This window comes from Hypomesus nipponensis, chromosome 10, assembly GCF_054491055.1.
Source record: "Hypomesus nipponensis isolate SF chromosome 10, ASM5449105v1, whole genome shotgun sequence".
NCBI lineage: Eukaryota > Metazoa > Chordata > Actinopteri > Osmeriformes > Osmeridae > Hypomesus > Hypomesus nipponensis.
In genome coordinates this window covers 15054768-15078505 of record NC_140370.1, presented here as the reverse complement: position 1 = coordinate 15078505, position 23738 = coordinate 15054768, and the positions used below count along the sequence as shown (strand labels likewise).

General features: G+C 48.5%; 2 protein-coding genes across 2 annotated transcripts; both read left to right on the top strand.

The window, feature by feature from the left end:
• Nucleotides 1-104: 104 nt before the first annotated feature.
• Nucleotides 105-2359, top strand: LOC146271954 (uncharacterized). Its single transcript, XM_084706831.1, has 3 exons — nt 105-611; nt 814-880; nt 1011-2359. Exons 1-3 carry the CDS (start codon nt 207-209, stop codon nt 1982-1984), a joined length of 1446 nt encoding a protein of 481 aa, XP_084562957.1. The 5' UTR covers nt 105-206; the 3' UTR covers nt 1985-2359.
• Nucleotides 2360-4333: 1974 nt separating this feature from the next.
• Nucleotides 4334-23521, top strand: LOC146271953 (solute carrier family 12 member 7-like). The gene is made up of 26 exons (XM_084706830.1): nt 4334-4619; nt 11370-11461; nt 11845-11976; nt 12121-12267; nt 12724-12778; nt 12865-12995; nt 13317-13558; nt 13923-14134; nt 14272-14439; nt 14967-15065; nt 15169-15226; nt 15645-15819; nt 15954-16072; nt 16264-16362; nt 16586-16705; nt 16802-16906; nt 17206-17374; nt 18938-19133; nt 19368-19537; nt 19777-19908; nt 20114-20221; nt 20951-21067; nt 21677-21849; nt 22148-22162; nt 22839-22972; nt 23221-23521. Exons 1-26 carry the CDS (start codon nt 4505-4507, stop codon nt 23310-23312), a joined length of 3375 nt encoding a protein of 1124 aa, XP_084562956.1. The 5' UTR covers nt 4334-4504; the 3' UTR covers nt 23313-23521.
• Nucleotides 23522-23738: the final 217 nt, after the last annotated feature.

Genomic DNA, 23738 nt, shown 5'->3' with positions numbered 1-23738 from the left:
GGTGTATGCCATATTCCTTATTAGGCATTTGAACTCGAATGTGAAGAAACACGAAATCAATGTTTCAGGAATGAACTTTTATTTTGAAACAATATGGAAAAAGGAAGTCGAATAATTCGGATCGGTGATTGCAGCTTACCCCGACGTCTGTCCGCCAGCAGAAAACAGATCACCGTTTGAATAGCACAACTGCCGGAGTGTCTGTAATGTCGATTAAACTTAAATCGCACCGGGACATTAACGAAATGGCAATGCACATGCCGAATTCAAAGGCTATGCACGATCAATTGGCGATTATTATGGGGGCGTTGACCAAAGCAGCTGTAGCAGAGATTTGTGAAATCGTCGACGAAGGTTATGCGGTTCTGCATTTAGAAATATCAAAGAGACATAAGGAAAACGAGGACCTCAAGAAAAAGCTGCATTTGATCGAATCTATTATTGCGCGTGGCAACGCGTCTTCTCAAGCTCCAAATGTAGCTAGCACAGACGCGGTGTCCTTATCGCGAGATGGTACCTGCACTAAACATCGACAGAATAACAACGGGGAAAATGTCAACGATGATGGGAAAATAACTCCTAGAGATGGGTACTTAATGGAGCGAGAAGAGGTAACTTTTAGCCACCGATGTTCATTAATTATGCACATCCGTATGTATTTTCTTTACTACTCAGTTTCGTGTTCAGATTAACTGGTTACCTAGGGCGCAACGCTCACGTTTGTGTTTATCTGATCTTTGTTGTGAAAGCTAAACTCGCGAGAAGTCCGTCGTGAAAAGTGAGGAATGAACTTTCACCAATATTTCATTGCAGTTTCCCGATGTTGTGCTCATCAAAGATGAAGATTCAGATAATGAGGCCAACGCGGAGAGCAAGGACGGTAATGAATGCTTTAAACCTTTACAACCAACATTTCAAGGGTATGTCAGTGGTATAGACGTCCCCCTTCATCCTGTACTTAAAGAACCACTTGGGTGTCTCCAGTATTTTTACCATATTTTCTTTTTCAGGTGCCAAAGTTACTAAAGCCCAGGCACAGGCCATCACAGGAGGCAGGGAGGGAAGCAGCCCAGGACAGTTCAGAAACAAGATAAGAAACTGGGCAGGAAACGACATTGAAGGAAACCTGCAGTTGGACCTGAGGAAGAAGACGTCAAAACAGTCTTTCAAACGCTCCGCACCCAAAATAAATTCCGGCAACAGGAAGACCATGGGCTCTCCATTCACATTGCGTGCAGCCTCCAATGAGCCTGGTTGTTCTGGGCAGTTAGAGGGCAACGAGATGGCGATAGCAGAGTCCAGTCAGTCCTATTCCTCCGCCGACACGGCCACGGAGGGCCTATTGGTTCACCCAGACCACCCGGATTGCTCACCAGTGTCAGATATGAACACTAACAGTCAGGTGTACTTTGATGCTCAGGGCGAGGCCTTGATTGACTCTGAGCCTAATAAACTAGAGCTGGACCTCTGCTCGCCATGGCCCAAACAGAGGAATAGTGATTTGGATTTTACTCGTTTCCATCCAAGTGAAAACGATGAGCACGAGGCTTTTGGACTGAAGCTAATAAGCGTTTCGGGAGCTACTACAACTCACTGTCCACTTTCCTCGGAAATCAACACCTCCATGGACTTTGATGGTTCTGACCTGATGGCCTTCACGGTCTATGACGAACAGTCCAGCCGGCTGCAACACGGCGAAGTGCAGCCGGGCGCCAACGGTAAAGGGAGGCGTTTCATCTGCCGACTTTGCAACAAACACTTTGCCACTTCCCAGAACCTGGAGGTCCACATGCGGATTCACACTGGAGAGCGGCCGTTCAGCTGTGCCCAGTGTGGGAAGAGGTTCACGCAGTCTGCCCATCTGAAGTCGCACTTGAACATTCACACAGGAGAGCGTCCACACGCGTGTGAAATCTGTGGGAAGAGTTTCATAGTGAAATATAGTATGAAGTTACATATGAAGAAATGCCACTCCAATGTGTAAAGTTTAAACTTTCATCCATAAACTGTCATCCATAAACCAGTTCAATCTAATTAAGAACTTGTGGTATTCATTCAAAAGCTTGTCTGTAATATTGATGTTTATTATATCTACTTTTGATACATTTGTTGTTTCATCTAAGTGGAGGTTCATTTTCATCGTACTGTAGTATGATTATGAAATGTTTTTCTAATCCTACCCTATAGTAGAACATGTATTATAGTTAACAAAGTATGACAATTAGAGACCAAGTTAAACTGATTTACTCTAACATTAGTGCAATGTATTTTTTTTTTATACAATTATAAATGTAGCTGATTTAATTTGTAACTGTTATTCATCACAGCAGTTTCTTCTGCAATAGTTGTATTTAGATTAAACAATAATCTTATGAATGTTCTTTGTCAAATCATGTGTATTTTTATACATTTCAACGTGGCGGCTGAGCATCTATGATGTCCGTTTAGCCACACCCCAAAGGTGCGCTGCTGGATTGAGATCTGGAGACTCTGGAGGCCATTGGAGTACAGTGAACTCACTGTCATGTTCAAGACCCATTTACGTTAAGTCATTTAACAGACGCTCTTATCCAGAGCAACTTACAGTAAGTACAGGGACATTCCCCCGAGGCAAGTAGGGTGAATTGCCTTGCCCAAGGACACATTGTCATTTTGCTCGGCCGGGAATCGAACTGGCGACGTTCAGATTACTAGCCCGATTTGCTAACCGCTCAGCCACCTGACTCCCCTAGTTTGAGATTTCCCCAATTTAAGATGATGTGAGATAGCTACAATGTGGTCATAAAGGGGATGGAAGTTGTCAGCAACAATATTCAGGTAGGGTGTGGTTATTTAACAATGCTCACTTGGTGATAAAGGACCTAAAGTGAACCAAGAAAATAGCCCATGCCTCCACATGCAGCCTGAACCGTTGAAGAGTCGCAAGGTAGGATGGCTTCATGCTTTAATACTGTTAACGCCAAATTCTCAGCCTACAATTTGAATGTCACTGCAGATACAGAGACTCATCATACCAGGCAAGGTGTTTCCCGATCTTTTTTCGTTCATTTAGTTGAGCCAGAGCAAATTTTAGCCTCAGAAGTCCCTTCATGAACCACTGGGCGACACCAGAGAGCTTCGACTGACAGTTTGGCAACGAGAAAGACAAATTTATGATTGCTTTTAGACATTATTCATTCACGTTATCTGAGTGTAGATTGCATATGGTGCATTTAGGGTTTTAAAGGTTTAGTACAGAATCATGCTTGACTGTTAGGATTATGGAATTATCCTTTTTTTGAAACACCTTGAGTGTCGGTTTATACTTTGAAATTCAACCTTGTAACCCGTGACAACTGTAAATGTTCACTGAACGGTGTTGGGATGTTTTTTTACAGGTGACGTTCAGGGCTTTATCTTATCTTGCCCAACCCCACCTCCCAGTGCCTTTATGAGGAAATAATCTCAGAATGAAGTTCTTGTTCTCATTACATGTCCCACTTAGGGTCCAGAACAAGATACATGGCTATGAGAAACCTGTAGAAAACTATGGATTCGATAGATTTGTATTACGTTTTGTTTCAAAATCTGTGAATGCAGCATAGAATTAACAACAACATTTATATATTTTGTTATTATTCCCTTCTTTTTTTCTTTTTTTTTTTTACATTTTAGCTAAGTGACCCCAGACCAGTTTCAAACACAGCATTATATACTACATTTAACAGTTGACATTTACTGGAACAGAAGAAGTTTCAGTGGGACAATTGTTCCATTGATTTCCTCTGTTTCCTCTCTGTGTATTTTAAGTTGTAATGTGTTTCCTGCAACTTTAAAGCAATTTTCCTTTCCCAGTGGAATGGGTGTGCATGTTCTTGTATGTCTGTGTATGTGAGTGTGCATTTCCTCTCCCAGGCAATACCTCTTTTACCCATAATGCAACACTGGAAAGGAAACCTTCTTTTGTTTACCTGTGTTGCACAGCCTTCTTGATTCCTCGCAGAGAAAAAAAAAGGAACTTGAGAAGGAGAGGTGTAAGAGAGATTTTGTTTCACACTTTAGTTTGAAGTTGTATGTTTGCTAAAGCGAACCTTCAACTCCATGTTGGGAGAATTTTGAGAGTTTGAACCAGAATTCCTGAGTTGACAGAGTTTCTGTGTTGCTGTCATTAGCATGTGAGTGTGTTGAGGACAGACTGGGGGAGGAGCCTCTATTTAACTTCCTTGTGGAGGTGGGGGTTGAGGAAAACGTAAGAGTGGTGGAGGACAAGCCATGAGGGGAGGAGTCCCAAAAAACTCTCGTCTTATTTGATGAAACTCTGATCACATGAGGTCAGAACTTCACCAACAGAGGGAAAAGTCTGTGTTGTGTTTTCTGTTCAGCTATGTGTGTGTGTGAGAGAGACAGAAAGAGGGAAAGGGAGTAAGAACTTTGGAATCTTATCATGAGAAGGTGAGAAGTGAGAAACACAGAGGTGCTGAGTTCTGTTCTGTGGAACAACCCACACACGTGTGGAACAGGAAGAATGCCCACCAACTTCACGGTGGTGCCGGTGGAGGATGGCAGCAGGAGAGAGTCTCGGCATGGGAGTGTCTGCCTGGAAGAGGACAGGGAGGAGCTAACCCCTGGGGGATACTCAGGTAAGCTGAACACACCAGGAACACACACACTCACGCTCATTCACTCTCACACACACACACTCACTCACTCTCATTCTCACCGACTCTCACACACATTAACACACACACTCACGCTCATTCACTCTCACACACACACTCACTCACTCTCATTCTCACCGACTCTCACACACATTAACACACTTCACTCATGCACACTCACTTATGCAATCTCACGCATGCACTCAGTCATTGCGAACACACACTCACACACACTGGCTCACCGTGACGCATGCTGGACAGGCTCAAACAAGTGGGATGTGTTTCTGTTGAGGAAAGCGAGGTTGTGGTTTAGCTCGTTAGATGAGGGATAAGCATGACTGGATGCACTTGTTTGTGTCTCTTTGTTGACAATCTAGGGTGTCGTGTGACTTTGTCCGGTCCTTAAAGTAAATCCTAATCCTGCGTCTACTAACATTCTCATGAGCGATATTGAATGCATTTCAATAGAAGTCGTAGTGTGGAGAAAGTATGCTTACAGACAGCTGGGATCTCATGAGCTTGTTTGTGTCTCTGATGTGGGATCAGCTTCTGGGAAGTAACCAAGACTTCCAGAAACCCTTCTCCCTCCCTCCCTCTCCTCCCTCCAGCTCTCTGTTTCTTCACTCCGCACTCCCTCCTTTCTTTTCTCTCACTTGCTTCAGCCCTAGATCTCAGGAGAGGATCTTTTGTCATGCAACCGTGTCTGTCCTCTTTGTCTCTCACTTCTCTCATGTGTTCTCTTTGTTATTCCCTGACTCCTGTTTTCTCACTTCCCCCCTCCCCCTCTTCTTCCCTGTCTTTCTAACACATTGCAATATCCATACTTCTCTGAGGGCTGTCAGTATAGCAGACTTCTTTCCCTGTGGCAATATTGCCAGCTATCTCTTCTTCACTGGTTTCTCTTCAGTCAAGTATTAACTTGCTGTGAATGACAGATTGTTCGGCTTATAGTCCCCTTTTGAAGGGAAGTCGTTTGCTGGTGTGTCTGTGCAATGTCATTGTGATTGATTGTCTATCTTTCACAGGAAAACACTTACTACTGTTGGTGCTGTGTGATAGCGTGAGTGTGGGAAGAGGGGCATCTATTCATGGGGGATGATTGAAGCCAGATGTGTGAGTGAGTGTGTGTGAGTGTGTGTGTGTGTGTGTGTGTGAGTGTGTGTGTGTGTGTGTGTGTGTGAGTGGGCTGGTTTGTGCCAGTGTCTGGTGTTTTCTTGTTTGTTTCCAACTCTCTCCTCTGCCTATCAGTGGTATTTATTGGCCCCTGGTCTATTGCTCTGGGATGAGGGTTAGTATTTGCTCCAACACGCCTCTTCAATTGGCTGACCGGTCTTACCGCAAATATTTAACTCTTTACCCTGGTCTCCACACTACATGTGCATGCAGACTTTATGCCTAAAAATACTTTAGACTTCAAGTCACATGCAGCGGTTTACCCCCCATCACACACAAAGATGTGCAAAGATATGGTTTGTCTCTAACATGTTGTGAAATCTTACAAGGCCTCCTGGGGTGATTCACTTAACACTCTCTAACTGTTGTGTTCACTCCAATACTCAAATAGTAGCAATACCCACCTTTTTTGTAAATTTGATGTTACACCAGAGATTTCCACTGGGTGGGGTAAACACCAGTCCTTCCACCAATAGGTGTCTATCTGTAGAGGAAGTCCTATTAAATCTTCTGAAGACAAACACAGTCCTGGTGGTGAACCACACTGACTGCAGGACTTCAACCACACTCACTCAACCACTCGACCATTATATCTCATGCTGGTGAGATTGAATTGCAGATTGCAGTGGCCAATGTCATCGAATGTCATGCACATGGTGCCACCTGCATGCTGCGCAGTGTTTGTTTACATTGACTGTGTGAGTAATGTACCTGGTAGAACAGGTATTTGTGGTTGCATAGTGCACTGGATACACAAGCAAACAGAATGTTCTACAGTCAAATATGTAATGTACTGGTGTATCATTCAGCAGATCATTTTAACCAAATCACACACTATTTAAGGGGGATTTAAGCTTGAGATCTTGAGATTTTTATCTTTGGACAGTCAAATCCTCTGCCACTGAGCCATACTCACACCCAAACATAATGTAATAGGTTAATGAGGAGATGTTTGGGTGTGAGTAAGGACATAACAAAAGCAGTCATCACATTTGGTGAGTACAACCTCCCAGACACTTTGTTGGCCAGAATCACTAGGTTGTCCTTTTCTCATGTCTCATATTTCTTGATGATTCGTTGTGTACCATAGTTAACTTTGAAATGGGGTTTGGATGCTTGGCCTTGCTGTTAGTGCCGAAGTTTAGCTTTAAACTGTCTGAGATTTGACACTGCTGAATGTACCCATAATTACCAAACTTTTTTTGCTTGCGTTTCCAAAGAGCTATATCTGTGTGAATCTGTGTGATCTGATTGGGGCTCTACCTCCATGATGTGTGATCTGATTGGGGCTCTACCTCCATAATGTGTGATCTGATTGGCACAGTACCTCCATGATGTGTGATCTGATTGGCACAGTACCTCCATGATGTGTGATCTGATTGGCACAGTACCTCCATGATGTGTGATCTGATTGGGACACTACTTCCATGTGTTTACATGGGATGTCCCAGTGGTATTTGTATGGTTCTTGTTGTTCATGGTCTTCGTTTAGTTTACCTGCCATGGAACTGATGAGTGTTCCTCTATGAAGAAGCCAGCTATGGTCTTGCCTAGTAAACCATCATCATCTTAAACCAGCGTAGCAAACAGGCCAACTGTTGTTAACATCAGATTAAATTACAGACAATCAATCCAAGTGGAAAAGGCTCCACTTTTGTTCCAAATTGCACAGAAGTCTTTGGCAGAGTCTGGGATTCCGCAGTAATGTGCTTTGTCCCTTCCCAGTTTTATATGCTCTGGAATGTTTCCCTGGGGTTATTCAGTTGCTGCCATGCTAGAAAAAATGACACTTAAAAAACAAAACAAAAAAACAATCAATAGATGACGTCTTATTGCTTGTGTACTTGGTAAAAGTTGTATTTGTTTGCAGTGTGCTCTCTCTGTGTAACTGTAGTCTTTTTCAACTGCCTCTTATCATCTCATCTGTACAGGCTTGATCAGGAAAGCCATCGATGACAGTGGGGTCTGGTAAACTCTTAGCTGTGTCTGTGGGCAGGGTTCTTGTGGTGTGAGGCAGCAAGGCTTATGATCAATTCTATTGAAACAGGCTGATTAGTGATTTGTTGGCTCATCACTCCCCATAGCTGTCATGTTCACAGGGGACCAATGGTGGCAGAACCTCCAAACAGTAGAACTGTGCTGTGGGGAAGTGATGACATCTTGTGGCGAATCACTTCCCCTTTTTAATTCTATCGATCTTTCTCCACATCCCTCCCATCCTCCCTGTCTCTCTCTCTCTCTCTCTCTCTCTCTCTCTCTCTCTCTCTCTCTCTCTCTCTCTCTCTCTCTCTCTCTCTCTCTCTCTCTCCCCCCCCCCCTCTCTCTCTCTCTCTGTGTTCTTCATGTACTCCCTCCCTTTACACTTCCTCCCTCTCTCTTTACTGGCAGCGTGTGTGTGTGTGTGTGTGTGTGTGGGGGGTGGTGGTGCTCAGGTCAGGTGCTGCACCACCCTGTAGGGACTGCACTGGGACTGGACTGCATAAAGGACAGAGCAGGGATGGTTACTGTCCCGAGAACATACACACACACACACGCGGGCATATCCAGCTGAGCCAAAGCTGCTAAGCTACACAGATCAGATAGAGCAGATATAGAGGACTGAGTTCTAGACAAGCAAATAGACAGACAGGTAGACAGACAGACAAGCAGACAGATAGAGAGGTAGACAGACATGCAGGAGGGCAGGTAGACAGACAGGCTGACAGACATACAGACAGACAGACAGACAGGTAGACAGACAGACAGACAGGCAGACAGGTAGACAGACAGACAGTATCTAGCTGCGGGGGATCAGACTGGACCGGGGTCACAGCACCCCCACAACTCCCCCCCACCACCATGGAGAGAGGGGAGGGGTCCCGGAGACGATCAGGTCAGCGTGTGTGTGTATATTGTTTTGCAGTATGTACTGTGTGTATATTGTTTTGCAGTATGTACTGTGTGTATGTGTATGTATTTGTGTGTGTGTGTGTGTGTGCAGCCATTTAAACTCAAGCCAATTTTAAATATATGCAGTCTGGCCTGAACATTCCACAGGAGTTGTAGAAGTGTGAACTCTGCAGGGACTCTCTATTTGCATTAGATCCCTGTGTCTACATGACTACTACTTTGTGTGTGTCTGTCTGGTTTGAAGTGTTTATGTATGGTGAGGGGAAGGAAGAGGGTTTGTGTTAACACACAGAGACTTGATAACACAGATTTTCTATGTTATTGTGTGTGTGTGTGTGTGTGTGTCCCCATCAGTCCATGCGTGTGCGCCTCACCTTCAGGCTGTGCTGTGCTCAGGTACAGTAGGCAGCTTATAGATGAGCTTCACAACAGGCTTACAGAGATATAAATAGCTGCTATTGTCTTTCAGTAGTAGAGACGGTGGCGTTGTCATAGTCTGGGGCACACCTGATCGTCCCCTTCGAGGGTGACGCTGGACCCTCCTCTCAACACTGCCTGTGCTGCAGACTCTGGGTCATTGGGACTAAGGGCTAATTCGGTATTGCCATGTTGATGGCTTTCTATTGGTCACGATCTTGGACAGGAAGTTGTGGCTGGTTTTGGCTTACCCCTCTTCCAGTTTGGTTTAGGAAGGTTGGTGTTAAGGGGGAACGGCTTTTTGTTGAGCAGTGGGGTCTTGCTCTGCATGCATGCATGCATGCACGCACACACACACACACACACACACAGACACACACACACACACACAGACACACACAGACACACACACACACACACACACACACACACGCACACACGCACACACACACACACACACACACACACGCACACACACACACGCACACACACACACACACACAGACACACACACACACACATACTCCAGGAAAGCACGTACACATAAGCAAACACACATGCAAACACACACGCACATTCTCACCTCTCTGTCCGTGTCTGTCAGGCAGAGCAGCAGGATTATAAATATGTGATTAATGCCTGAGAGAGTGTCCTCCTCACTGCCCACATCTGACACCACCACAACTCCCCCGGGAACAGCTTTCAGGTGCAGCCAGACTTCAGTGCCTTTCCTTCAGGGATCAAAGGTTCAGTTTGTGTATTTGCTCTGTTCTGCTTCATGAGACCCCCCCCCCCCCCCCCCCCCCCTGTTTTAGACTATGGTACAGTCTATCTATACCTAAACTCAGACCCACCCCCCCTGTTTTAGACTATGGTACAGTCTATCTATACCGAAACTCAAACCCCCCCCCCCCTGTTTTAGACTATGGTACAGTCTATCTATACCTCAGACCCCCAGGTCATGTTATTGTTGTTTTATGCACTGGTTCAAACTGCTGCTAAAACTGTCCTGTGTGTGCATGCTAGTGTGTGTGTGTGTGTGTGTGTGTGTGTGTGTGCATGCTAGTGTGTGTGTGTGTGTGTGTGTGTGTAATGAGAGGAGACAGCAGTCAGACAGTTGGTCAGCATTGCCCTTGTCCAGGTATACAGATCTCCAATGTGTCAGACAGCAGTTTTAGAGCTGTCTGATGTGCAGATGGGGGTCAACCCTCAGCACCTCCACCTTTTCCTGACAAGCCCAAACTACCAGTAGACCATAAGGACATCACTGCCCAAGCAAAAAGACAATGTATACTTAGAGTATACTTACAAAGTTTAAGTACATACGTACATATGTTGAAGTTGTCAATAAGTATGTGAAAATACAAAATCAGTTCATTTTAAGTACACTTTAAAAAATTACAAATTAGAAAATGTATCACAGTAAGCTCTAATTGAATGCATTTTAATCAGATTTTCTTTTTTAGAAATTACTTTTCTGCTCTGGTGGACATGCTCAAGTTATGCAACACACATGTACCAATGTTCAAACCTATCTGGAGTGAGGTTAGGATGTGAAACTGTGAGCTTGTTGTGTGATTTTGAGGGGTGGTGAATGATGACGTCAGCATCATTGATTAGCTTCATCAGCTGTGGCCTTGTGATCGTGACTGTAACATCACAGTTGGTATTGACTGCTCTGGTAGACTATAGTCCATCTCCACAAGTGAGATCAATTCAGGTTTTGGAATTTAAACTTTAGTTATCAGTCGGTTTAGTGAAAAGTAACACCAGATACAGAATAACAACCAGATCGAGGAGGCAGGAAGGTTTTTGGAAAAGTCTGTCTGAGGCTTGAATATTCAGAGAACTCCAAACAGAAAGGACCCTGGTTCCAGTGGTGAGGGGCAGTTTAAGGACCCTGGTTCCAGTGGTGAGGGGCAGTTTAAGGACCCTGGTTCCAGTGGTGAGGGGCAGTTTAAGGACTCTGGTTCCAGTGGTGAGGGGCAGTTTAAGGACTCTGGTTCCAGTGGTGAGGGGCAGTTCAAGGACCCTGGTTCCAGTGGTGAGGGGCAGTTCAAGGACCCTGGTTCCAGTGGTGAGGGGCAGTTTAAGGACCCTGGTTCCAGTGGTGAGGGGCAGTTTAAGGACTCTGGTTCCAGTGGTGAGGGGCAGTTTAAGGACTCTGGTTCCAGTGGTGAGGGGCAGTTTCTGATGGCGGTCCGCAGGCGTGTGGTTCCATAGTGATGACGACACGTGACTTTGGTATTTCAGTTGGAGATGACATTCCCAGAGAGAGCAGCCCTTTCATCAACGACGAGGACAAAGGGGCCTACTACGATGGCAAGAACATGGCCCTGTTTGAGGTAAGGTTACTGTACTCCTCTCTTCACAGCCTGCACGGCTGTCGCTATCCTCCCACTCGCATTCCGTCTTTTATTGTCTCAAGCGTCTGGATATTTATCTATACTATATTTATATCTTAGCACTTATTTGCTTTTCACAACGTATGCTTCATGTTTTGGCTACCCACAATGTTTTGGGGCTATCTCGTTGTTTATGATCATTGACCTATGCACTGTTTGTAAAGCTCTCTCTTGGAAGTCGCTTTGGAAAAAAACGTCTGCTAAATGAATACATAATAAACGTAAATATCTCTGTCAGTCTTAGATAAATGACGAAGGCATGTTCAGTATCTAGAGGCACTGGACTGACTGTCAGTCCTGGTGTGTTTGTGTGTCTTCTACAGGAGGAGATGGACAGCCATCCCATGGTGTCGTCCCTGCTCAACAAGCTGGCCAACTACACCAACCTCACCCAGGGCGTCATCGAGCACGAGGAGGCAGAGAACGAGGAGGGCGTCAAGAAGGTCACCATCACGGTAAACAAGCCTGCGCCGCCATCTTGGATCTTCAAAGTGTCTGCGTCCGTTTGGTTCTGCGTCCTCCTTCACGGAGGACCTCCACGTGTCCTTCTGGAGTTTCAGATCACATCCGTACGTGTGTGTGTGTGTGTGTGTGCGCAGGCCCCTCAGATGGGCACGTTCATCGGGGTGTACCTGCCCTGCATGCAGAACATCCTGGGGGTCATCTTGTTCCTGCGCCTCACCTGGATCGTCGGCACAGCAGGCATCATGGAGACTTTCGCCATCGTGTTCATGTGCTGCGCTTGTGTGAGTACACACACACACAGTACATACACACACACACAGACATAGACACACATACTGTACATATACATACACAGAGAGACATTAGCACACCCACACACAGAGATGGCAAAAGTACACACATCCTTCACTCAAGTAGAAGTACAGATACTGGTGTTTTTCACTCAAGAACTTAACTTTTTTAAACCACATACGACACTAAAAAGTGTGTCCAAAACTTTATTTTCGAAACTTTTAGATTAAAACTAAAGCAACGAGCCTGAATTAAAATGTAAGAAGTAGATACTAAGTAAAGTACTGATAACAGAAAAATCGACATGAGTAAATTAACGAAGTAAGCTATTTGTACATCGTTAAATCCTATCTCTGCCCACACATGCACACAAACACACACAAAAACTCAGTGGCATCAGTTCTCAGTATCTACCTGTCTCTCTTCTTTGTCTGTCTCTCTACCAGACCATGCTGACTGCCATATCCATGAGTGCTATTGCAACCAACGGAGTAGTACCAGGTACTGTTCAACGTCAAACCTTTCTCATCTCTGTGTGAAGATCCATTCAACTAACTAACCAACCAAGCCCAACTGTTTCCCTCCAGCTGGGGGCTCGTACTATATGATCTCCAGGTCTCTGGGTCCAGAGTTTGGAGGAGCCGTGGGGCTGTGCTTCTACCTTGGGACAACGTTCGCTGGATCCATGTACATCCTGGGAACCATCGAGATCCTGCTGGTGAGCAGCGGGCTGGACGATGCCTGGGGGGGCTGGGAGGGAGGGAGGCATGTTGTCTTTCTCTTATCTTAACTCTCCAACCTCCAGTGGTCTCAAGTTATGGCGTCCAGAGAGAGGTGTCACAGAATAATGAGATTCATCTTTCTCTCTCTCCCACTCCCTCCTGCTCTCTCTCTCTCTCTCTCTCTCTCTCTCTCTCTCTCTCTCTCTCTCTCTCTCTCTCTCTCTCTCTCTCTCTCTCTCTCTCTCTCTCTCTCTGTGTCTCTCTCTCTGTGTCTCTCTCTCTCTCTCTCTCTCTCTCTCTCTCTCTCTCTCCCTCAGACCTACATCGTTCCCAGCTGGGCAGTGTTTGTGGCAGAGAAGCAGGAGGATGAGAAGGGAGCGCTGCTCAACAACATGCGCGTGTACGGCACCTGTTGCCTGGCCCTCATGGCTCTGGTGGTGTTTGTGGGGGTGAAGTACGTCAACAAGCTGGCGTTGGTGTTCCTCTCCTGTGTGGTGCTCTCCATCATGGCCATCTACGCCGGGGTCATCAAGACGGCCATCGAGCCGCCTGACTTCCCGTGAGTCTGACGCACAGGACACACTGCAGTCCGCACTACTACCTGTTACTTTCAAAAAGACACCATTGACACGGGGCGCATTCGCCGGGAATCCTTTTTGACATACATTTTAGAAAATCTCCCTTTTGAATCATCCAAAGTTTAGAAAACTAGAAACCTTTTTATGTCGTGTTGTGTGTGGAAAAAAAGGTTTTAAACCTTTTTTTTTTTTTTTTTTCAACCTTTCAAAACTTGTTTGTACATACTTTTATCCACACGCAAAACGTTTCAAAAAGTTTTTAGTTTTTTTAGAAAGGCAAGTACACCCAAATATAGAGTTTCAGGACTGCATGGTGAGGTAATGGTGTGGGCGTTCTCTCCTCAGTATCTGTCTACTGGGGAACCGTTCTCTGAAGAACCACAACTTCGACAAGTGTCTGAAGACTGAGGTGATCAGGAACGTGACCCACACCACGCAGCTGTGGGGCCTGTTCTGCGACAGCGCCGCCCTCAACGCCACCTGCGACGAGTACTTCACCCTCAACAACGTGACGGAGATCCAGGGCATCCCGGGTCTGCTCAGCGGGGTCATCTCAGGTCAGAGGTCATGCGGAGGATGGACGGAGGGAGGGGAGGAGAGATGTGTGTGTGTTTCTCTTTACACTCTCTCTGTCATGCATAACATGTGCGTGTTTGTGTGTGTGTGTGTCTGTGTGTGTGTGTGTGTGTTGTAGACAACATGTGGGGGGACTATGGTCCCAGTGGTATGCTGGTTGAGACAAAGAACCATGCGTCGGTCCCAGCTCAGGATAGCTCCAACGACATCAACAAGCCTTACGTCTCCAACGACATCGCTACCTTCTTCACCCTGCTGGTGGGCATCTACTTCCCCTCCGTCACAGGTACTGTAGCCTAGCAACACACCTTCCCCTCCGTCACAGGTACTGTAGCCTAGCAACACACTTTCCCCTCCGTCACAGGTACTGTAGCCTAGCAACACACCTTCCCCTCCGCCATAGGTACTGTAGCCTAGCAACACACCTTCCCCTCCGTCACAGGTACTGTGGCCTAGCAACACACCTTCCCCTCCGTCACAGGTACTGTAGCCTATCAACACACCTTCCCCTCCGTCACAGGTACTGTAGCCTATCAACACACCTTCCCCTCCGTCACAGGTACTGTAGCCTAGCAACACACCTTCCCCTCCGTCACAGGTACTGTAGCATAGCAACACACCTTCCCCTCCGTCACAGGTACTGTAGCCTAGCAACACACCTTCCCCTCCGTCACAGGTACTGTAGCCTAGCAACCTTCCCTACTGTTTGTCCTCTCCTCTGCTCTTCTTTGCTCTCTTCTTCTGCCCTCTGCTCTCCTCACCTTTCATTTCCTGATCTTCATCTCATCCTTCTGTGTGTGTGTGTGTGTGCAGGAATCATGGCGGGCTCCAACAGATCAGGTGACCTGAGAGACGCTCAGAGGTCCATTCCCATTGGCACCATCCTCGCCATAGCAACCACCTCTTTCATCTGTATCCTTTAACACGCAGAGTCGGTGCGTGAGATAGTGTGTGTGTGTGTACGTGTTTTTGCTGCATACCCAAGTGCTTTTTCCATCTTAACTTCACCAAACAGACATCTCCTGTGTGGGTTTGTTTGGAGCATGTATTGAAGGAGTTGTGCTGAGAGACAAGTGAGTACGAGGTCAATGTTCTGTTGCTCTGTACAAAAAATAATCATTAAACATGTTATCAAACCTCAGCCATACCTGTTACAGCTATCCTGCAACATATAGAAATCATAAACTCAGGTCAGGTTCATACAACAGGACAGCAGAAGTTGACATGGCAGGCCGAGAGTGTGTGACAAAGTGTGTGTGTGTGTGTGTGACTCCTGATACAGTAGCATGTACTGCTGTGTCAGGACTCACAGTATCTCCACACTCTCACAGTACGGTACAAAGGTAGACCTAGAGGACGTGTCTTGCAGGAAATAACCAAGCCAGACCAGTGTTGTGTTAAACCGACTGAAACTGAGCAGATCCAGATTATCACGCTTGTTTGAGCTTTGGATGTGTGTGTGTGTGAGGTCATTTCCTTTCTCTTCCCCAGGTTTGGAGACTCTGTAAACAAGAACTTAGTGATTGGTACTCTGGCATGGCCCTCCCCCTGGGTGATTGTGATTGGCTCCTTCTTCTCCTGCTGTGGGGCGGGGCTACAGAGTCTGACTGGCGCCCCCCGGCTGCTGCAGGCCATAGCGCGGGACGGTATTGTGCCCTTCCTGCAGGTGAGGTGGAGGGGAGGGGGGGGGGGGAGGGAAGGGCGGGGAGCCCCCTGCTAGGCTGGGGGGGGGACCTCAACCTCCCCAAGCACCATCAGAGCCATCCACTGCTTTCACTGACCAAGCTGTTCACTGAGCAGGTGTTTGGTCACGGCAAGGCCAACGGGGAGCCCACCTGGGCTCTGCTGATGACGGCTGGCATCTGCGAGATTGGAATCCTCATCGCATCACTGGACGCCGTGGCTCCTATCCTGTCCATGTGAGTGTGTGTGTGTGTGTGTGTGTGTGAGACAGTGTATCCCTGGTGGAAGGGGACGTAGATAGGCGACAAAACAAGAAGGGGAGAGAAATTGAATACCAACATCCAAGAGGATCATGATTGTGACTTGTGTGTGTGTGTGTTGATGTAATGGATGTGAGCCCTGACATATGTCCTCCTCTCTGGCCCAGGTTCTTCCTCATGTGCTACCTGTTTGTCAACCTGGCCTGTGCTGTCCAGACCCTGCTGTGCACGCCCAACTGGAGACCCCGCTTCAAGTTCTACCACTGGTCTGTCACTGCCCTCCCCTCCCCGGCCACAGACACTCACAGGACTCACACTTCTATGAACGACTCCTTCTCTGCCCTACATACACACACACACACGCACGTGCACACACACATACACACACAAAGTCTTTCCTGTATTCATTTAGAAGCTGTGTCTATGTAGAGCTCTTCTCTGGTGGTAGTGTGTAGTGAGTGTGTTCCTGGTGCTGTTTGTCCCCTCCAGGACCCTGTCCTTCCTGGGCATGAGCCTGTGTCTCTCCCTCATGTTCATCTCCTCCTGGTACTACGCCCTGGTCGCCATGCTCATCGCCGGATGCATCTACAAGTACATCGAGTACAGAGGGTGGGTGTCACGGCAACGGGACCAAGTCCGTCCGTCTGTCCGTGTCTGTCTTTTCCCTCCATCTATACTTTATTGTTGGTGTGTGTGTGTGTGTAGGGCAGAGAAGGAATGGGGGGACGGGCTCAGAGGACTGTCTCTGAACGCTGCACGCTACGCCCTCATCCGCCTGGAGGAGTCGCCGCCACACACCAAGAACTGGAGGTGAGGACACAGACTTGTGTGGGTGTGTGTGTGTGTGTGTGTGTGTGTGTGTGTGTGGGTGTGGGTGTGGGTGTGGGTGTGTGTGTGTGTGTGTGGGTGGGTGTGTGTGTGTGTGTGTTTGTGTGTGTGTGTGTGTGTGTGACTCACTGGAAGGGATGTGGACGTGGAGGAAGAGTCATGAACAGAATGCTGACATCAAGGGTTAGGAACTTAACAATTCCTTGTTTGTCTTTCTCCTCCTCCTCTTCCTCCTCCCCCCTCCTCCTCCTCCTCCTCCTCCTCCTTCTCCTTGCCCCCAGGCCCCAGCTCCTGGTGCTGCTGAAGCTGGACAGTGACCTGGGGGTGAAGCACCCTCGCCTGCTCTCCTTCACCACCCAGCTGAAGGCAGGCAAGGGCCTAACCATCGTCAGCTCTGTCCTGGAGGGAACATACATGGCCAGGGGCTCAGACGCCAAGCGCTCGGAGCAGGTGGGAGGCGCCCTGATGACATACACACATGCACACTCACAGTAACCCCCCCCCACACACACACACACACACACACACACTCACAGTACCCCCCCCCCACACACACACACACACACTCACAGTACCCCCCCCCCCACACACACACACACACACACACACTCACAGTACCCCCCCCCCCCACACACACACACACACTCACAGTACCCCCCCCACACACACACACACACACACTCACAGTACCCCCCCCCCACACACACACACACACTCACAGTACCCCCCCCCCCACACACACACACACACACTCACAGTACCCCCCCCCACACACACACACACACACTCACAGTACCCCCCACACACACTCACAGTACCCCCCCCACACACACACACACACACTCACAGTACCCCCCACACACACTCACAGTACCCCCCCCCCCACACACACACACACACACTCACAGTACCCCCCACACACACACTCACAGTACCCCCCCCCACACACACACATACACACTCGCAGTACCCCCCACACACACACACACACTCACAGTACCCCCCACACACACACACACACTCACAGTACCCCCCCCCCCCACACACACACACACACACTCACAGTACCCCCCCCACACACACACACACTCACAGTACCCCCCCACACACACACACACACACACTCACAGTACCCCCCACACACACACACACACACACACACACACACACTCACAGTACCCCCCCCACACACACACACACACTCACAGTACCCCCCCCCACACACACACACACACACACACACTCACAGTACCCACACATAGCCAGGCACTAAGCCACTCTAGTCCAGCTCGTCCATGAGCCTGCTGTGGATCTGCTTTGTCATGCAACCCTGAAGCCATGATCAATATTGTAATTAGAGCCTGCTCTGTCTCTCTGTCTCTTTTTCTCTCTCTCACTTACACACACACACACACACACGTACATGCACACAACACATTGCATGAGAACCTACAAAGGATCTCCTACTTGAATCATATTGCACTCCTGACATTCCAATGTAGAAATAGCATTCTTGGCAGTTACAAAACAATGATATTTATTTCCCAAAACGGCTTCTGACTGTCTTGGCTGCAGTATCAATACCTGGCTTCAGGGTCACAAGTAATGAATCTGTTCCAGGCTGTGACTCTGGTGCCGGCACAGTCAGCAATGTGTCCCGTGAAAGACGTTTCCACCAACACAAAACACACACAAACTGACACACACACACACACACACACATACTGTTTATGCACACGCATGCAAAAACAACATCCCATTGAGGAATAGCGAGGTTGTGTCACTGCATGTGCTGACAAGGACCCTATGTTGTTATCTTATCATTTAACCTTGTATATCACCATCAGTTTGTTAAATAAAAAACACAAACACATTTTTTCTAAAGGTTCTCTAAGGTAAAATAACTTTCTCAAAAGAGTAAAATCTCAGCTGATATCATCATAAGGGGTGCTGTAGGTTTGGACTTCCCCTCCAGCCTCCCTTTTGACCTCAGTCCACACCTGTTCCCCGCAGAACCTGAAGGCGGCCATGTCGGCGGAGCGTACCAAAGGCTTCTGTCACGTGGTGGTGTCGTCTAACCTGCGAGATGGTTTCTCCCACCTCATCCAGTCAGCAGGCCTGGGGGGCATGAAGCACAACGCTGTGCTGATGGCCTGGCCTGGGGGCTGGAAACAGGCCCAGGACTCCTACCCTTGGAAGAACTTCATAGGTCAGAACACACACAGACTGACAGACTGACTGATCTACTGACATAGAATTACACACACACACAAACACACAGGACAGACAGACAGACACACAGGTGTGAGGAGCAGACACACTTCAAGTCTGAACAATAAAAACACCAAACATGCTGTAGCTGTTCCTCACTTCATACATACAGTCAACCGTCTCAGTTGTCACTGGGGATCAGTAAAGTTTGAGAGTTGCGTTCTCCTCACAGAGACCGTCAGAGAGACCACCTCGGCCCACCAGGCCCTGCTCGTTGCTAAGAACATCGACCACTTCCCTAGCAACCAGGCTCGCCTTGGGCAAGGCACCATCGACGTGTGGTGGATCGTCCATGACGGAGGTCTGCTCATGCTACTGCCCTTCCTGCTGAGGCAGCACAAGGTGAGCTCCTGTTTCCTGTTGAGACAACTACTTCCTGTTGAGGCAGCACAAGGTATGTTTCTTGTGCAACTTCCTGTTGGGGCAAATGTCAGCCGGACTGTTCGCTCTCATCGAGGGATAAGGTACTGAAATGGCTTCTTCAAAGGCCTAGAGAAGTGTTGTTTGACTCTTCATGGTCTCTCTCTCCACCTCTCACTCACTCCCTCGCTCGCTCCCCCCTCTCCTCCCCCTCTCCCTAGGTGTGGAGGAAGTGTAAGATGCGCATCTTCACCGTGGCCAACATGGATGACAACAGTATCCAGATGAAGAAGGACCTGCAGTCGTTCCTGTACCAGCTGCGACTGGATGCCGAGGTGGAGGTGGTGGAGATGGTGAGCTCATGACCCTGTCACGACCGAGGGATGCACTACGCTGCATGTTTAGAGAACAGCTTTTATAGAGTTTTGTAGTGACAGCACAGAGTTCCAGTGTGAGGGGAAAGGAGTGCTGGAGAAATATTTGGAGTTTGGAAAGAAACGTACAGGCACCAAGATCAGAATGTCATCAGGCCATCCCTCCCTTCCTCCCTCCCTCCAGCATGAGAGTGACATCTCGGCGTTCACCTACGAGAAGACCCTGGTGATGGAACAGCGCTCCCAGATGCTGAAGCAGATGCAGCTGTCCCGGAATGAGAGGGAGAGAGAGGTACTTCCACCTGTTACGCTGTTACACTACCCTGTTACACTACCCTGTTACACTACCCTGTTACACTGCCTGTACACTGTCCGTTATACTACCTGTTACACTGTCTGTTACACTACCTGTTACACTACCTGTTACACTACCTGTTACATCACATGGTACACTACCTGTTACATCACATGTTACACTACCTGTTACATCACATGTTACATCACATGGTACACTAACTGTTACACTGTCTATAACACTACCTGTTACACTACCTGTTACATCACACGTTACATCACATGGTACACTACCTGTTACATCACATGTTACACTACCTGTCACATCACATGTTACATCACATGGTACACTACCTGTTACATCACATGTTACACTACCTGTTACATCACATGTTACATCACATGGTACACTAACTGTTACACTGTCTATAACACTACCTGTTACACTACCTGTTACATCACACGTTACATCACATGGTACACTACCTGTTACACTGTCTATAACACTACCTGTTACACTACCTGTTACATCACACGTTACATCACATGGTACACTACCTGTTACACTGTCTATAACACTACCTGTTACACTACCTGTTACATCACACATTACATCACATGGTACACTACCTGTTACATGGTTACCTCACCTCTCAGGTGTGTTTCTGACCTGTCACCTCTCCTGACACCCTACTTGCTTCATGTCTGCTCGGTGTGGGACTAAAAGATTCAGAGCATCACTGACGAGTCGCGTAGCTCCATCAAGAGGAAGAGATCGTCCGTGCTGGACGTCCCCTCCCCCAACACACTGCAGGTCCCCGGGATAAGCATCTGGAATGACGAGGTAGCTTAGCAACCGTCCCACGGGACCGTCCGCCATCCCATGATAAGACAACCGTCGCGCACCCCTACCCCTCCCCCTCTCCGTCGCCTTCTAGAACACCCTCCCAGATAGTCGAGTAGTGGAACGTTCAAATCTCTGTTGCTCAGAAACATGTGAAGAAGGACGTGTCGCCTCACCCGGTTGTTGCCCGCGACAACGCGTGTGGTATCTGCAGCACCTGAGCGTTGTGCAGGTCTGACTCGGGCTCGGATTCGAGTGTTCCTTCTTTATATGTTGGTAGTCCTCCAGACTGCTGCACACACCCTGCCTCCCCTCTCTCCTCCTCCCTCCTCCCTCCCCCTGCACTGTAGTGTGTAGACTCCTCCAGACTGCCTCGCATCACCACCACCCTTGGACACAAACCCTCCATCTTTTTTATCGTTTCATTTCTCAACCCTTTCTGTTCGTCACCTCCATCTGTGCATGGTTTCCTGCACGGCTCTGACCTTTCAACACACCTCGGATTCAGAACGGTCTCATTCTAGAAAGTGGCCGTCATTGCGGCGATTTCCCCCCCACGAAGCACGCCCAGCGCTGTGATGACATCCCCCCTGTTCCGTCGCCCTATAGGCCCAGCTGATCCACGACAGGAACACGGCATCTCACACCACCATCAACGACCGCGCCGTGCCCGCCACGCCCGACCGCGTCCACATGACCTGGACCAAAGACAAGCTGGCTACGGAGAGGAACCGGAGCCGCGAGGCCAACATGGGAGTCAAGGACCTGTTCAACATGAAGCCGTGAGTAGCTGGCGCCCCCTGGTGGCTGGTGCTGCAGCGGCATGCTGGCAGGCTGACTCAACTTTGAAGTCTAGAGTGCATCTGTTGGATTGTAACCCACTTTACACTCTGACTTGGCATGGACTTTCTTCTGCCAGTACATGTGTTAGAAAACATTGTTATGGGATGTTGTGTTGAAAATGAAGTGTTTCTTTTATCCATCCATCTATGATGTCCTCTACTTGTGTGTGTGTTGTGTCTGTGCACTGAAGACACATCTAAGCAGGCTGTGTTCTGTTTTGTTTCTCCTCCCTTCTAGAGAGTGGGAGAGTCTGTAAGTCAAGTTTCCCTTCGTCTCGTGTGTGTGTGTGGATGTGTGTATGTATGCAGGTAGGTGTACATGTGGTGGGAATGTAGGTAGGTGTGTGTGTGTGTGTGTGTGTGTGTGTGTGGATGTGTGTATGTATGCAGGTAGGTGTACATGTGGTGGGAATGTAGGTAGGTGTGTGTGTGTGTGTGTGTGTGTGTGGGGGGGGTGTGGGTTCACTCTTCCCTTCTCCGTACTAAGCATACGACCTCACACAAGCATGCTTGAGCTACATGAGAAGCACAGTCATTAAATCTGCATGTCCAGTTCCCCCTCTATATCCTGCCAATGGTTAACCCACCATTGTTGCTTCAGACATCCCAAGTCTCCCGGAAACGAGTCTCTGCAGGTTGGGATGTCTGCTGCTTACTAATGAATAATAACCAATACCCTGTTGATCTCCTATAATACCAAATAACCACTTAGCAGTAATTTGAACACATTAACACATTAACCCTGTTGGAGCTACTCATGCTGCTAACGTCGATTCAGCCAAGTCTCGTCATGTCCCAGGACTGGGGTGGTGATACTGCCCTCTGCTGGCGGAGTCTGACTCACACAGCAGAGGTGTGTCCGAGGCCCCTGAGGTCACACAGAACAGTGCACCGACTGTGTGTGTGTGTGTGTGTGTGTGTGTGTGTAGGAACCAGACGAACGTGCGGAGGATGCACACGGCGGTCAAGCTGAACGAGGTGGTGGTGAACAAGTCCCAAGGTGCCCAGCTGGTGCTGCTCAACATGCCTGGACCGCCCAAGAACAAGGGAGGGGACGAGAACTGTATCCTTCACCCCCCCCCCCCCCCCCCGGCCACCTCTGGGCCTCTGACTGCAGAGGATACTACTGTCTGTGTGTGTGTGTGTGTGTCATACAAGTATGCACATACATGGAATCTGGCTGTGTTTGTGTGTGTGTATTGGGGGATGGTGGCAGGGATGTGTGGTCAATGTGTGTGTGTTCTGCGTGTGTGTGTGTGTGTGTGTGGCGCTCCAGCCAGACGGTGGTTCCACCCTTTACCCTGGCTGCAGACATGGAGTTCCTGGAGGTCCTGATGGACGGGCTGGACCGCGTCTTGCTGGTGAGGGGCGGGGGCAGGGAGGTCATCACCATCTACTCCTAACGCCGCAGACGGGACACGGGGGGGCAGGCTGGGACGCCTGGCCTGGGGAGCGGGAGCGGTCTGGTGCCAGGACAGGAGAGGAGGAAGAAGAGGAGGAGGTTGCCCCCTGCTGGGCTGGAGGAGGGTGGAGGTGGAGAGGGGAGCGATGCCACTGCGATGCAGGCTGAGCATGTAGCAAGCAGGCTGTCTGGGAGGAACATGCCCCTCTCCCCCCCCCCTCCCCTCTCCCCTCTCCCCCCCCTCCCCTCTCCGTCTCCCCCCCCCCCCCCCCGAACGCCCTGGTTCCTCTATCCCATAATGACTCTCTGACGTTTGGCTTTCCTGTGCTAGTAGTGCGAGCAATCCCAGTAGTAAAGCAGCTAAGCTTGCTGCCTTCCCCAGCCTGGTGACTCCTCTTCTGTCTGGGCTGTGGCTCTGCTTCGCTCA

Excerpts from the sequence above, each read along its gene's own strand:
- LOC146271953 (XM_084706830.1), top strand. The coding sequence starts at position 4,505 with ATGCCCACCAACTTCACGGTGGTGCCGGTGGAGGATGGCAGCAGGAGA. Across the intron at positions 11,462-11,844 it reads AGAACATGGCCCTGTTTGAG|GAGGAGATGGACAGCCATCC; the intron begins GTAAGGTTACTG and ends TGTCTTCTACAG. Across the intron at positions 12,268-12,723 it reads TGTTCATGTGCTGCGCTTGT|ACCATGCTGACTGCCATATC; the intron begins GTGAGTACACAC and ends TCTCTCTACCAG.
- LOC146271954 (XM_084706831.1), top strand. The coding sequence starts at position 207 with ATGTCGATTAAACTTAAATCGCACCGGGACATTAACGAAATGGCAATG. Across the intron at positions 612-813 it reads ACTTAATGGAGCGAGAAGAG|TTTCCCGATGTTGTGCTCAT; the intron begins GTAACTTTTAGC and ends ATTTCATTGCAG. Across the intron at positions 881-1,010 it reads CAACGCGGAGAGCAAGGACG|GTGCCAAAGTTACTAAAGCC; the intron begins GTAATGAATGCT and ends TTTCTTTTTCAG.